This window comes from Eucyclogobius newberryi, unplaced genomic scaffold, assembly GCF_026437365.1.
Source record: "Eucyclogobius newberryi isolate DKJ021-1_F unplaced genomic scaffold, fEucNew1.0.hap1 SCAF_8, whole genome shotgun sequence".
NCBI lineage: Eukaryota > Metazoa > Chordata > Actinopteri > Gobiiformes > Gobiidae > Eucyclogobius > Eucyclogobius newberryi.
The window spans coordinates 13,933,339-13,949,842 of NW_027316500.1; the positions used below are offsets into that span (position 1 = coordinate 13,933,339).

Here is a 16,504-nt window from a genome sequence, read left to right on the forward strand (position 1 = left end):
GTTTAGACAGCTCCTCCTTGTCTCTTTGACCCCCCAAGAGACTGTCACAGACGTTCATCGAAGAAGCACAAAGCAAAGAGAGAGCACAAAACACCAGCAGCCAGCAGGAGAAATATTTGCACATAACTTTGACTCTGCAGCTTAACAAATGTTTTTCATTGTAACTACAGAGCATCATATCCTCAACCTTATATTTATGTAGTAACACCTGCTGCTTGTTAATGAAAATAACTGTTTAATTGACTCTTGAAGTTTGTTCCAAGTTGTTGAAGCTGTTATTTTCCCTTTTCAACGCAACTATCTTCAAAGAGTAAAAAAATAATAATACTGAAAAAAGGACCTATAATGGCTGGCTATATGTGGCTCTCTTGGCTGATAACTGAAAGGAATTGCTCGGCAGTTGTACAATACTGTGTTTATTCGCCTTTGTGGTACATTTATGAACTATAAAACTAACAATGATAAGGTCATGCTCTACAGCAGCACAATAATGTGAGGTAGTCCTGGTAGTCACAGGTGGACATGTTTTGTCCTCATTGTGTAAAGCCATGTCCTGTTTAACCTCCCATTTGCAGTAAGTAACAACTTTAATTTGACGGTTGTGTGTGGAAAAGCTTGCTCTGTGTGTGCCATACGACTGATAGATATATATAATATTAAATGGTTTGGGGTTGTGGGATCTATACTTTAAATAGATGCCAAACATTTTTGCTACAGGAGTTGCATATTGTTTGTCTGTCAAAGTACAAAATAATAATAATTTTATTTATATCACATTTGCTCTTCCAGTTATATAATAATAATAATAATAATAATAATAATGACGATGATGATAAAGACTGAAAACATAATGTCCAAATGTGTCTTCAAAATAAAGTCGAGGGTTAATGTTTATGGAGATGCTTCAATTTTCCTTTTATTATCTATTTTCCAGAAGGCTGAGACAGTGCACCACCCCAGCAGACAACCGCCAAGGATATCTCAAAGCATCGCGAGCTCCAAGGTCCTTGGGATGCACTAAAACAAGAGATAATGAACATTAAATAGTTTGAAATCGTTTTTCAAGAAGCTGCATCACAATGACTCATTGAAAAGAGAAATAGCATCCAACAGGTCCTGTCAACTTCAAACCCAAACCGATATATTGTGTTTGCAAAATGTGAAGTTTCATTATCATACTCAGCTTGTTCTATCAGGGTATTTAATAAAACATTTAAATGATTAAAATTAATATGTCAATACATCTCTCAGTTGTTGTTTTTTCTTCAAATATCACCTAAGAAGTTTTTTACAAGCACCAGATCGAAACCACAAAAATTGGGACTAAACCATTTTCAGACATATTTCATACAAATATTTACTTAAAGACAACAATGTGAAGAAAATATACTTGAGAACAGTGGAATATATGAAATGGGTGTTTCTAGTGTTCACACAAAATACGAGGAAAAGAAGTGAAGAAATGTATTCCTTGAAAATGTCTTGTGGTGAAGTTGCCCTTTTGACAAAACCAGTCTTTTAATGTCAGTTTTTGCTTTTAGGACTTTTCAAAATGCAGAATGGAAGCGTTAGCGGGCAGACGGATGGCCATGCTGTTTTATAACCCTAAATTTGCATAGATCTACTGAGAGCTTTGTATATTTTACTTCAAAAACAGGTTGACAAATGTCTATATTACACCCATAGCCATTTCGCCTATCACTGTCATGATGTCATTTTCACAAGATCAATGTAATGCTGCTGCAACAAACCAAAGTCTTCCATTTGGATTTAAAACTGCATTTAGGAATAAAACTCCAAAAATGGAAACAATATTGATGCATAGTTGTGAAATTAACTTTTGTCTGCACAATGAGCAATGGCGAGAGGTATCCGATCTGAAACTAACCCAGTCAAAAGAACAATATCAGCTGAGTGATGACGATAGGCCTAAATGTGGTGACTATGCCCTTACATTTGCCCCGTTTACAAATTCATAAAAGCAACCGCTGTTTTAACATTGGGGTTTGTGTCTGTCTGTTTGCAGTCCATAAGCCAAACCATTAACACTGTTTGTTTACTTCACACAAAAGCCGTCTAATCACTACAGTCTCTTAATCATAGCATTGAAGCCATTGTTGTGACTGGCTTTTAGTGGAGAACACCTGTCCATTTGAGCGTATCATTTACAAAATTGACAAAACACCAAACAAAGACTCTCTGTGTGTTACTCGTCTCTTCAGACATAACTGATGTGTACCTAAACCACAAAAGAGTATAAAGGAGCCCCATTCATTATTTGCGAATGCTCACCTGCGCCTGAATGCAACCACTTTATCCTCTCTAAAATATTGGATAGAATGAAACAATAACATCAATAAAAGTCCCATTGGCCTGCTTGCAGCTGTGGCGTGGGATACACTCGAAACATGATCACATAATTGAGCTGACTACTGAAGGTAAAAAAAAAGAAAAATATGTAACATTGCTCAGACTCTGTAGGACTTTTTGTTGTGGGCACACACTGAAGGGTAGACTTTATAAAACGTAAAGAAAACATAATAAGGTACTTTTTGTAATTCAAACTAACACTCAATGATTATTATTTTGTTAATTGCAAATATAACATCTATCTAAAACAGCTGATGAAAATAGCTCCTGTTCAAAACTGCAGAACTGAAAGACCCTGCTTCACAGTGGCATTTCACCGCAAGTAATTGATTTTAATTTAGAGGCTTTTACTGTTGAAAAATGACTACGTGGCATTTGTGAACACTCCAGGTTTTTTTTAAGCACAAGTAAGGTTAAGATACACTTTATGGTTCTTGTAGGGAAAATGTGTCCTGTGCATTTCACCCGTCGTTTATCCTGCACTACACAGAGTAGTGTGCGAAAAAGGTGAAAACAAACATTTTCTGAGCTCACAAGCCTCAAATGCGTAAATACAGGCTTACTCAAACATACATGAGTCAATAAAAACACATCTCTGAGTAAGCATATGATTGAATATATGTACAATATATAACATCCTTAAAAGCTTACATATTATGTCACTTTTTAAAAATGTTTAAATAGAAATGGGCAATATAGTTCCCATTTCTTCTCTTGATATGATAAGGATCCCTTCCAACATAAATATTCCAGGTGCTCTGGACGTGCAACCAATCTGTTAATTGCAACACATTTTGGGATATACATTTCAACAAAATGTCAAAGGATGAAGAATTTCAAAGTTTTCTCTGATTGAGCTCAGATACATATGGGCTTTAATGGTTCACACAGTGGCCACTCATTCTAACAGATTCACACTTTCACCAAAGGCTCATCTGTCTGTGGTGCAGACAATAGGTTCATTTCTTCATTAGGAAGGTTCATGCAATGTATATTTTTGTATGATTAACGTATTTATTTCATTTTGAGGACAGATTTTATTTGCAAGAGGAAATCTCTACTCCCTATACACAAACAACTCCCTAAAACTGATCAAGTTGGGGACGACACCACCCTCATTGGGCTCATCTGGCACAGAGATGATTCTGTCTACAGGAGGGAGGTGGACCGGCTGGTGTCAGGCCAGAAGACAGTGGTAGATGATCGTGGACTTGAGGAAAGTCATCACCTCCTAGCCCCCTTCACCATGACAGACTCCCCCATCACCACTGTAGACACCTACAGTTTCCTTGGCACCACTACCCCGGGACCTGAAGTGGGAGCTCACCCTCAGCTCCCTCATCAAGAAGGCTCTGCAGGGGATGTACTTCCTGCGGCAGCTGAGGAAAGCCAAGCTGCCAGTGGAGATGATGGTGCAGTTCTACACGGCCATCATTGAGTCCATCCTCACCTCCTCCATCACCGTGTGGTACACTGGAGCCACAGCCAGGGACAAACAGAGACTACAGCGCATTGTGCGCTCCGCTGAGAAGGTGATCGGCTGCAGACTTCCATCTCTGCAGAATCTGTACGTCTCCAGGGCTCTGGGACGAACAGGTCGGATCACAGCCGACCCTTCTCACCCTGGACACGGACTATTTGAGCCACTCCCCCTCAGGCGGGAGATTCTGGTCTGGATGGACCGTAGCCTCCTGCCTGAGCAGAGTTTCTTTCCCTCTGCCATTGGATTCATGAGTACTTCCTAACACTTGCCACTTTAACAAAAATTATTCAAACCGCTCACTAAGTGCTCATTGCACTGCTCAGTTATTTTTGAACTATTCTAACCAACTGTAAATTGTGTATATACTCAAAAACGTTGATTTTTATTTTATTTGTAAATTCTAAATCTTATACTTGCCCTTTTTTATATATTGCTATAACTATTATTCATTGTTCTGATCAACAATCTTTCGTCCAGGATTGGATAAGACCGTTAGGTAAAAACATGTACACAAATGACACTGCTTCCAATAGCTTGCGAAAATGTTTCATTGCCAAGCTTCGTAATAAAAGCAGTGGAAAAAAAATGGCCAGCACTGCGTGAATACATTAGTTTAATTAAAACATTTTAAGTCAAGAACTGAAGTGTGGATATACTGTTATTAGTTTCAGTGAGGTGAATTTAAAAGTGTTTAAACCAACAGCGACTTGTAATTAACTGGTGAAAATATAATTAACATAGACAATCTCCTTTAATATTATGGGGAAAGGTGTAATTTCCACTTCCTGAAACTAGTAGCATATTGTGTCACAGAAGACTGGTATCATCCAAAAAGCAATTACTTTGTAATAATTCTCTTCAGTTTTTAATAATTGTATAAATAAATGTAAAGCATGACTGCTCATGAGCTTTTGTCATTTAAGAGCCAATACTCCTCATAAATGTAATAGACACAATGCACTTAGGGCAGAGAAAGGACAGCAGAAATGAAAACACAGCAAATTCTTTATATAGACACCATGGGGCTTGAATACAAGATGAATTTGATAAGAGCAAAAGGAAATGGGGAGTGTGCCTGGGACCTCCTGAAATCCCTCTCTGTCCTGAAAACCCCAGCGCTTACATTGCACTTCACATTAAGTCTGAGGAGGTTTTTATAAATCCACTGCTGTATATGTTATAATCCCCTGATGAAAGTCAGTAGTTTGGCCATATATACAGCAGCTATAGCCAAATACAGTGTCAAAAATAAAAGATAGATGCAGAAGATAATATGACTATGATATACATTTTGTGTATATATTCAAACTAAGTCTACTTTTGTTTTATTAGTAAAGTCTTAATTTTATACATGCCTTATTTTATGTATTTTGCTGTTGTTATTATTATTAATATTAGTAGTAGTAGTAGTAGTAGTAGTAGTAGTAGTAGTAGTAGTAGTAGTAGTAGTAATAGTAATAATTAATTCATCATTATTCATTGATTGTATGTCACACCTTAACGCCAAAGCAAGTTTCCAGTTTGAGAATTTTGTTCACTGACTGATGGCAAAAAACGTCTTTGTGACTCTGATTTTGATATTACCCAGCATTCTACACAATGAATAAGCAAAATACAAAACAGAACATCTGTGATCACAAACAGTACGAAAGAAAAGAACATTGATTATTTTTTCCTCAATTGAGGAAATAAAATACCTTTATTTATACATACATAGATAAAGCCATTTATTTATGTATGTATTTATTTATCTATTATTTATTTATTTAATTAATTATTTATATATTTAAGAAAATATAAATAATATTTATATTTTCTTATATTATATTATATTATGTTATATATCCATTTGTAAACCAAAATAACATAACATATAATAACAGCAGTGTACACATTTACATGGTTAAACTTCAAGTGTTAAAAAACAACAAATATTATAGAATTACACAACTGAATGCACATAGGCAATATGAATAATGGCTGACTTTTTGGGTCAATAAGAAGGGTCAGTATAACCAGAAATACATTGTATGTACAGAGGGAATACTTTGAGTGTCTGCGCTGCTCCTTATAACTGATCACAAGAGTAAACGCTGTAATCTGCTCTTCACATGGGACCAAAGCTACAGGTGCAGCACTGGATTTGTCACTGCCCTACTTTTATTTTTCCAGTGAACATAAGGCTAACGATTCAGGGGAGAATTCATAATATATTGAATGACTACTAACTACTGAATAGGGGTGCCCATAGGAGACTGACAATGCATCATTTTAACTAGCCTAGTGCAACATTCTGCACTTTTTATAGGCTACAGTACAAGGAAAATACAAATACCTACGTAGGATAGCAATAAAATGCAATTCTATGGCATACAGTGTAACCACCTCAAATTTTAGAAAAAGTGGGAGAAGTTACTGTGGTGGGACATGAACAATGGACCCTGGAAATTTAAGATGAGATAATAACTGCAATAACACCATATGATTTCAGTTTTTATGAATCGTATTGCACAGAGAGAGCCCGAAATAGCAGTAGGTGCCAGGATAAGATATTACGACCCTGAATTCCAGCCAGTACACCCAAAAGTCTTGATTTGTTGTGTTCATTCCTTCTTTCATTTTCTACCCCTGTTAGGGGTTGTAGGTGACTGGAGCCTATCCCAGTGACTTTGGGCCTTAGGCGGGGTGCACCCTGAACATGGGCCAGCTCGTCACAGACACAGAGACACACAGCCATTTACTCTCACAACACATGCATGTCTTTGGAAAGTGGTAAGAAGCCGTGGAACTCAGAGAGAACCCATGGTAACATGGGGAGGACATGCAAACTCCACATAGAGAGATCATGGGATGGGGTCAAGCTCGGGAATTGAACCAATGATCCCCTTATTGAGAGGCAAACTGCTCTGCCACTGTGCACCCTGTTTGTTGTTAATCTCTCTTTTATACAATTTATGTGGCATCAATGGAAAAAGTGGGACATTCTGAAGGCTCTGCAGGACAACCAAAAGAGGGACAAGTTAAGTTTATTTGCCATTTGCAAGTAGTTTAGTTAGTTTTAGTTAATTAGGTTATAAACATTTTTTATTTCTTAAACTGAGACAAACTTTATTGATCAACAAGAGAAATTACTTGAACACATTAGCTAAAACTTTCTCAGTAGTTGCATTGTTTTAACCAACCGGGGGAGGGAACTGGACTGAGTAGATGAATTTGGTATCTATTCATGAAACCTGGTAGTAATGCATACTGCATAGACCTCAAAGGTAAATAACTGCGACAGAATCACAGGCAACACGTTATGACCTTTAGTATACCATGTAAATACATCACCTGAGGAAAGCATATTATTATTAATTGTAGTATGTTGCACCTTAACGCTGAAACAAGTTCCTATATTTGAGAATTTGGTACTCTGACAATTGCAAAAAACATTTTCTGATTCTGAAGTGGTTTTTCAGTTTACGCAAATATGTTTTGGTAGGGTATACGTTGGTAAGACACTGTTATACAATATCTCATCAAAAGTTAGGCTAAGCACTGTGAATTGCCTAATACATTTCCCAATTGCGAAACATCAACGGGACAGGAAGTATGATTTTACCCCACAGTCAGCTGCTCTGACCGAAAACGCGATGTGGGTCACGTGGTTTTGTTATTACCGGAAGTGAAGATGGCGGCTCAGACGCTGCTCACAGAGTCCGCGCTCGGATGGTCGATATTCACAATAATACTCTTGGTAAGCCACTTAAAAGTCACATGCCCTCATTGTACAGCTAAAGAACAAACGTGCCTGTTTTTTTGATTGCTTAAAGTGGCGTTTCTGCGTGTGTTGCGGTCTGTTGTTGTGGCTTACATTAGCTCTAATCGGTTTAGCAACCTTGAGCTATTTGCAACATTCTGACGCAGCGTTTGTGTGTGCTTGTCTACTTTTAGTTTCAGTATAGTTTGTTATATTTACATGTATTCGCGATTGCTCAATCATAGCCTAGAATGTTTTCCCTTTGGTATCGTTTGCAATCGGCTGTGTGACGTGTGTTTATGTTAAGACTTCAAGACCATTAGTTTGAACATGTAGTCAACGGTTATGATCACTTTAGATGACTGACTCTAGCTGTAATAACTAACTCAATTTCTTATCTTTAAAAAGAAAAAGATGAAAAGTAAACAATGCAAAAGTGTATGACACCACTGACAAAACAAGCAATGGGAAGCTCAGAGATTTGGACTTCAATTGATCCAGATAAAGGGACTTGTTTTAAATAGTTTCCTTGCCTCCTCGTTCCTTGTCATTTAACCCTAATCCTTTAAACATTGTCTTTGCCGGTGCCCATTCTTACTTTCAAGTAGGTTTGGGGCGATATATCAGGATCAGAAATCTGTTTTTATTTTCCCTCATTTTGATCGATAACAAGACAAGGCAAGTTTATTTGTAGAGCACATTTCATACACAAGGCAATTCAAAGTGCTTCACACAGCAGGAAAAATGCATTCAAATCACAAAGAAATTACAGAAACAGAAATACAATAAAATTAACTGAATTAAAAATTATCAATCCAACTGATTGTCTAAACTAATAAAATCACAAACAAAAGAGAAGAGTGCAAAGAAAAAATCCTTTCAGTCATATGCGCAGCTAAACAAAACTGTTTTTAGCTTAGATTTGAACATTGTCAGAGTATAAGCCTGTCTCACATCTTCAGGAAGACTGTTCCAGATTTTAGCTGCATAAAACTGAAACGCAGATTCCCCATGTTTTGTCCTGACACTGGGCACCAGCAGGAGGCCGGTCCCTGAGGTCCTCAGAGTCCGAGATGGTTCATATGGCACTAACATATCCAAGATGTACTTTGGTGCTAGGCCATGGAGAGACTTGTACACAAGCAGAGCTGTTTTAAAGTCTATTCTCTGAGCCACAGGGGCCAGTGCAGAGACCTGAGAACAGGACTAATGTGATCATACTTCCTGGTTCTAGTCAGGACCCGAGCAGCAGCGTTCTGGATGTACTGCAGCTGTTTTACAGCTCGTTTGGAGAGACCAGTGAGCAGGCCGTTACAGTAGTCTAATCTACTGGAGACAAACGTATGGATAAGTCTCTCTAAATCTGGTTTTGACACTATATTTTTGATTTTGGCAATGTTTTTAAACAAGTTTCTATTCAACTTTATTTTGTCTTAATAAAAACAAATTCTTACAAATTACTTTGAATATTAAGATATCATAACATATTAATAGAAACAAAAACAAGACAGACTTTAAATTTACCACAAAACATAGTCAAACGTCTTCCTCCTAAAGCTTGTAATAAAATTGCACATATCTACATTAAAAAGACCTAAGATGAGCATTGACAATGAGTCTAAATCTCCATTCAAATGTAATTAATTGTAAAGCCCTATTTTCTCAAACACATTTCCCCAATTAAAATAATGTCATTTCAAAGCACACTGTACAAGGTGCATGCATTTTCTCCACATAATTTAGTTTGCCTGTGTAGTGAATAAGGCTAACAATCGCAGTGTCCCAGACGATCTGATACATAATACTTGGCTCATGATACAATAATATTACAATTTTTTGATACATGTGATAATCGATATTTATCAGAACTGCAAATATGTAAAATGTTTAGCATTCAAAATATTGTTTTCTCTAAAGAAGCAAAAACACAAAATAATTTTGTGATACATACCAAAAACTACTCATGGTGATATATCAATAAAGCATCCCACAATATTTATATTGTATCTTCAAATCTAGTATCACACTATATTGATCAATATTTTAGCGCACCCCTTGTAGTTAAAGTGAATAAAGAGAGTGCATGGGCTGTAATGAGATCAGCTGTTTCATAACACCTCGCTGTGAGTTATTTTCAGTACATAATGCCCTACAGCATCTTATCTCTTTATACTTCCCCCATTTGTTTGTGTTTTTCACCTTGACACTGATCCATTACCTTTTTAAGAAGAGTACAAAGTGGTTCAAGAGGCTATACAATGTTTTTCCAAATGTATTCCATGTGGAATTCTGTTTCTTAATTATTTTATTTATTATTATTTAATTCACCAAGATTTATTTTTGCCAAGACATTTTAATTTGAAATGTACGGAACATAATCTAATTTTTTAGAGGAGTCATTTTACTGTAGAAATGTGTTTTAGGATTTTTTGGCCCATATGCTTTAGAAAACTGGACAATATAGCGAGAAATGGGGCTACTTACTGTACAGTGCTGCAGGTGGCTCACATGGAGTGAACATGTGCTATTCCAGTCCACATCAATGTTGTATTTCAATTTTAGTGCTATTGTAACTTTTCTTTTGTTTTCTAGGTAATCCTGGCTTTTTGTTGGGTCTACATTCGTAAATTTCAAAGTCGTCAGGAGAGCGAGGCTGTTTCAACCATCACAGCCATATGTGCACTGGCTGTTGCCTTGATAACTTCAGCTCTTCTACCAGTCGATATATTCCTTGTATCATTCATGAAATATCCCAATGGCACGTATAAGGTTAGTATTTCTCTCTCTTTAACTACCTAAACTAACAAAATGCTTTTCCCACGGCTCTTTACCTTGCTTTCTATGCAATCATGGTGTCTTAATCTCACCTAACAGTTGAACGCATGTCTATCCTCATCACTTCCTACAAAGTCATTGCATTTGTTACTCTCTAAAGATTTTCCCAAAGTGGTATGGGCACAATGAGCAGGAGGTAATTTGCGGGTTTCATTTAGGTTGATATGGTCGTCTGATTGCTATTGGGCACTGGCTTTTATATCGTGTTTAGACAAAATCCACCTGGATAGACTAAACCTTTCACAACCAAATGCTGTTACCACATAAACATGTTTCAATTATATAACATTATGATAACTTTAAGGGTCATTTTTCTTGTCAAAAAGAGAAGTACAGCGTGGGCATGAATTGCAAAATGCTAACTTTCTGACATAACTGTGATTACAGAATTTAACTTATTTTTTGTATTACCGGTAGTAAATAAAAAATATTAGCAATTATGCCAAAACCTTTTTTAAAGTACTGGTCCACAACCCATTTTCTGTATAATTCTACGGGAGGTTCACTGTTTTGAAAGAAATATTCAAGTTGTAAATTCACAAATCTTTGTTTTTGAAGGATTAGGTCCACAAATGTGCCATATTAAATGTACGGTTTATAAATCCTTTCAACAACAACAATCACACCTTTTGTGATTGAATTATGCCACCACTTTTTGAAGATATTTTGAAAGAAATTATTAAGCGCCATTTTTTTGTGTCATTTGGATAGGCTCCAGGGGAACCTTTGTATTATTTAAAGGCAAATTCTGACAATGCATTAAATTCTGACCTGCCCTCTAGTTAAAATTCGTATAATATCGTGACATCTCGTGAACCCAATCTACGGTTCATTTTTGAGGTCGGGTGAGAAAAAAACAATTCAACCAATAATTTCAACTGATTGTGCATATAATGATGTTAATTTCAAGTATACTTTGTGTATATATAGCCTCATTATTATGTTTATATGTTGTTGTAATTGTAATTTTTGTTTTCTTCTGTTTTTAAGGAATGGGCGGCAGACAATGTGACAAGGGCCAAAATAGAGGACTCAGTACTTTATGGCTATTACAGTAAGTATATACTTTACAAGTTATGTCCAAACATAAACAGCCCAGTCACTAAACAGCATCACATCAGATTGTAAACCCATCTCTACAGAATTAGAATATAAAATGTCATCTTGATAGATGTAAATGATTTAGTATTCACTCTGTTGCTACCTTTATCTATATATGGCATGGACATATTTACTGTTTAACTACTACACTTTCCATGTAACCATGTAAAATGGTCTCAGATCCAGATCCGGTTAATTACCGGTATTATATTTAAAAGACATTTTACTTTTTGCAACTGTTTCTTTTGGTTGTACTTTCTTTCTCCTCTCAAGCATATAGAAAATGCATTCGACTACACTTCGAGGAAAGGTCTTACATGATATGAATAATAAATATTCACTGCAGGAATGATGCCAAGGCTCTGTGTGTTCTGGGGATTGAACATAAAGGCTTGAAAGATGCTGTTGTTTGCCTCGAGCGTAGCTCACATGATCATAGTCCTGGGACAGTAGGTTCACCATAATCTGCTTTCTCTGAGCAGTAACCTTTGGCTGCTGGGAACAAATCCTGACAGCTCTGGATTTCTACTGTTAACTTTGATTTTATATCCGAAATTAAAATGTAGAAAATAGATTGTTGGGTCAGCGCTGATTTGTTTCCACGTCCATTGTTGAATTTGAACATTGCATTTTGGTGACTAGTTGTTTTTAGAATGAATCTGCTGGTGTCTTATTGGAGTGTTGCAATGGTAGTGGTCATTTGTTATCATTTTTATAAAATGTCTTTAGGGTGCACATGTAACTTTTCTGGTGTGGGTCTGCCTTGTACTTGAATCCATGGAGATGTTATTGCATTTCCTTGAATGTTCTTCTACTACAGTATGTTTATTCATCTTCCATTTATTCAATAACGGTCCTTTTGTTGATTTAAAACCCTTGAAAATATACATTTTTACTGTGAACGGGGTCACCTCTCCACAGATCTGACCTGTAACTTGGCCTGGTGGTATCACATGCTTATCTCTATGGAGATAGATATGTTTAATGCCATACTTTCTTGGCAAAGTATAAACATCTCAATGGAGAAAGGCAGGCAGTGAACCATCGACCAGAAAAGTTACATAGTGCGCTTTTAAGGCACTGCTTTTAATAGGTTTTTTAATAGGTAATAGGCGTGCGCGTGCGCGTGTTTTGTTTGACCAAAGACAGTTCAGTCTGTCTCTTTTGAGGCCATTCCCTTTTAGTTTGCCAGTAGGTGGAGACCAAGCTCCACATGTCACACAAGCAAAAGCCTCCGTACAAATGTAACCTTTAAAGAGCACTTTTCTTTAAGGCCATATTTGACAGACCTGTCTATTATTTTTCTCACAAATGGAATAATTACATGGCTGACGCTCCGATGTATGTTTGTTTCTCTCATGTAGATTGCTTTTCAAAGCACATACTGAGCATATACACATTCATTTATGAAACATTTCTTATTTACTTCATGCATTTACCCATTTGATGGACATGCAGAACAGATTTATCACATAGTGCGTTTCTACACTGGAGTCACCCACATTTCTCTTTGGCTATTTCTCTTTTGGCTTTTTTCCATACAACTATTATTCTAACACAATTAAGTATCCACACATTTCTGCCTGTGCTGTTTACTCTACAAACGTCTACTTCAGCCAAGATATGCCCTCAACTTTGGCTTTCTCAGACCTGCAGGTGTCTTATAGGTGACTTGGACAATACTAACATACTGCGGTGAAATATTTAATGCTTGTTGCTTGAGTAAGTTGACCATGCAAACATTTAGAAATAATACTGTAGATATTTCACGTTTACTAGTCTCTAAAATATACAGCTACAACCCTGCAGACACATTTGTAATGGCGTAATAACAGGTTTTACGTTTCTCTGATAAGAGGGCGGATGTCTCTGGTCCCGTTAACACCATTTCCTTTTTGAGTTCAAATAGCTATTTGGGATCTTTGATGAACTCCGAAGTCTAAAAGCCTGGCCTTTTCAATCTCAAGTTTCTGTCCATTTATTTCCTCCAACTGCTCCCGACTTCAAAGTAGTAGCACAAGACCCATAAGCAAAAGGGCAAAATACCCAAGGGCCCTTTTGAATAAATCATTGGCCTTCCTTTTCCCTTTTTAATGCCATTTTTAGAAAAGATGCCATTCTGGACACAGCCTTTTTGTAAATACACCACAAGAATTTTTCTTTTAGTCTCAATCTCGTCTTGTTCAAAGAAATTGCCGGAAAGAGGGTTTGGATGCCGTTTTTAAGGGTTTTGATACATGACAAATTACAGTTTAATTTTGGTAGGTAGGTTTGGAAGAAAACTGCCCACCACTTAGCATTAAGAAATACATCTAAAATATGTTTTAAATACAAAATACGATTGCTTTTTTGAGTATAGGGTAAGTTGAAAGCATTATTATAGAAATATTTCTGCCTGGAAATGTTACACTAAAATAGTAATGGCTCTTTCCCATCCCTTTATTTGGAAATCTGCACTAAGATTTCACCCTGCACTTTAATATTTCAAAAGCCTGTTAGTGCCATCTTCCAAAACTGTTGTTGAAGTTCATCCCTGATGCTTGCACTGTAGTGTTGCACTTCAGTATGTTTTTGCAACACAATGCCAGAATTCATTGTGAAAAAATTGCAACCAGTAAAAGTTCTGTCGGTGTAATCCCTCATTCGTCCAGGCTTTTACTACAGTAAAAGTTCTGTATATCTGTACACTTTGCGACTGAATATGTCAAATTTCAACAGCGATGATATCCTAAGGACTTGTCAGTTGTATTATAATATAAGGGTCACATCTTACTGTCTGGAAAGCCAATTGATTGTTCATTTCCTTGTTTATCTTTGTTGTCTTGCTTGACTTTTAATGATAGCACAGAAGAACTAAGGGTTGTATCAGGGAAAACATATTGTGCACAAATGGAGCAAATACAAATGTGACTGGAGTTCAGAATAACAGAAACAATATGGTATGAGTGGATGAGATTGCTGGCCTTACTTTTGTTTTGTCAAATAGCAAACAGAGCCTTTCCCAAAAGTTTTCCCTTCAGTGGAGCCAGTGCAACAGTAGAGAAGGGATGAGGTTTTGGTTTGTTTTGCAGCTACAGGGCCTGGAACCCTGCAGTCATAGAGACAACACTAGTCTCTAGTCTAAAGTACAAGAAATATCAGTTCTGAATGACTCAACCAACAAATGATTTTTTTATGGATCATGGCAATTTCTCTTTTAAATAATTTGTTTCTGCCATTAACTGAAATTTCTCATTGTCTGCTTCTGCCCTGAGTGAATGTAGTAAATGGTTTTCTGTCTGTGTATGTATGTCAGCCTTTGTCTGTAACCCACCTTGTGCCCAAAGGAGCTGGGACAGGCGCCATTCTCCTCAAGGAAACACGAGGTTGCAGACCAATGAATCCTCTGTATTTGTGCTTCTTTTATGTTGCTTTTTAGGAGACGGCAGCTGTTCACACATTGAGTCAAATCTGAGCCGCACAGGTGTCAGGTCCTTCCTGCTCCCTTTCAAATCTAGACCCAATATTCACCAGCATCTTATCACTGCTGCGGTGCGACCTCCAGAATGATGCCTCCCTTGATGTTTACAGGAAATTAGAGTGCAAGCCATTCGTGTCATACCTTTCAGCAAGTGTCTGTCCGGACAGATATTTTCATCAGTCTCCCGAGCCCTTTGTCACTGGCTGTGTTTCGGTGCATTCTCCCCTGGCATTTCATTTTCACATAAAATATCATACTTTTTCTGGAAGGGACAAGCAGAGCTAAAGTCACTGTGCAAGGCTGAGGTAAGGTTAAAACACTTGGATGCGGAAAGAAAAGGCCAGGAATTAGTGCTGATCATAAAACTATGCTTTTATGCTTCTATAGAGCTTTTCATAACAAGCAGTGTAAAATTAGTCGTACATGTTTTGTATTGTGGGGATTACTGCAGGTGTAGATGTGCCTGAATTTAGGCACTTATATTTATAATGATACGATTTATGACTGTTAATTGCTATTTATACTGATTTTGAGGGGTTCTGCATAACAGTACCGGTATATTGTTTTTATGTGCGCATAAAAATTAAGATAAATTGAATCTTTAAATCTTGAAACTAAATTGACAGTATGGTCTTTTTACTATGTAAAACATAGATATAAAAAAATAGAAATAGAGAGAATAGTTTTGAGTGCCAATTTTGATAATTTCCCAAATTATAGTATCATATATGTAATATCTACAAACTCAGTTGCATTACTACAGGGCACTGCTCTACATAATCAGTATAATAATGAAGACAAATTATTCTATAGTGAGGATTTATAAACCTCCACAGCCCAGTCTCACTGTAAACGTATTCGAGAGCAGTAATCACATATGGGCTGAAGGTAATGCTGCGCTAAAGTATTTAAACAGAGCACCATCTATCAGATAGATAGATAGATAACTTGCCTAAAAGGACCAGAAGATAGATTCTATCAAGTTTTTCAGCCCAAACAAACTATATGTCCATTCTGGAGTTTTAGGCAGATAGTCGATATGCAAAACAGCACAAATATGAATATAAAAAGTCTATTTCTATTTTCAAAATCAAACTATTCTAAAAAATGAATAACAAAATGAGCATTGAAAAGCAACTAAAATGTACACTATAATCAGAATATTGAAACCCAATATTATGTTGATGTATCAAAGCTCAAAGTGTTTTCAAAATCATCTAGAATCATGTTTCTTGTTTCAGTGCAGCACAAATACGGTAGATTCATTCTTGAGTAAAATATTCATAATCTGAAATACAAATTCCAGTTACAAATTGAGTTAAGAACATGGTGTTATTTTGTGCACTGCTCTTTGTCAGTTGGATAAATGTGCTCCATGTTTCTTGGAGTGCTTAGAGTGTAATGGATGGTACCTGTTAGACTCATTCTTACTTTATGTGACCCACCCCTGTGCTTTAACACACCAAAGACCTGATTTACACGTGAGCAGTATTTGTCCTGAACCTCACCCTAA

General features: G+C 36.7%; 1 protein-coding gene across 1 annotated transcript in view; it reads left to right on the top strand.

Moving 5' to 3' along the window:
* Positions 1 to 7,484: 7,484 nt before the first annotated feature.
* lmbrd1 (LMBR1 domain containing 1) overlaps positions 7,485 to 16,504 on the top strand; it is a 31,013-nt gene continuing 21,993 nt past the window's right edge. Inside the window, exons 1-3 of the mRNA XM_072436943.1 lie at positions 7,485 to 7,592; positions 10,188 to 10,364; positions 11,421 to 11,484. Of these exons, the coding sequence (XP_072293044.1) occupies positions 7,527 to 7,592; positions 10,188 to 10,364; positions 11,421 to 11,484 (307 nt within the window). The 5' untranslated portion in view covers positions 7,485 to 7,526. The remainder of the gene's footprint in view (positions 7,593 to 10,187; positions 10,365 to 11,420; positions 11,485 to 16,504) is intronic.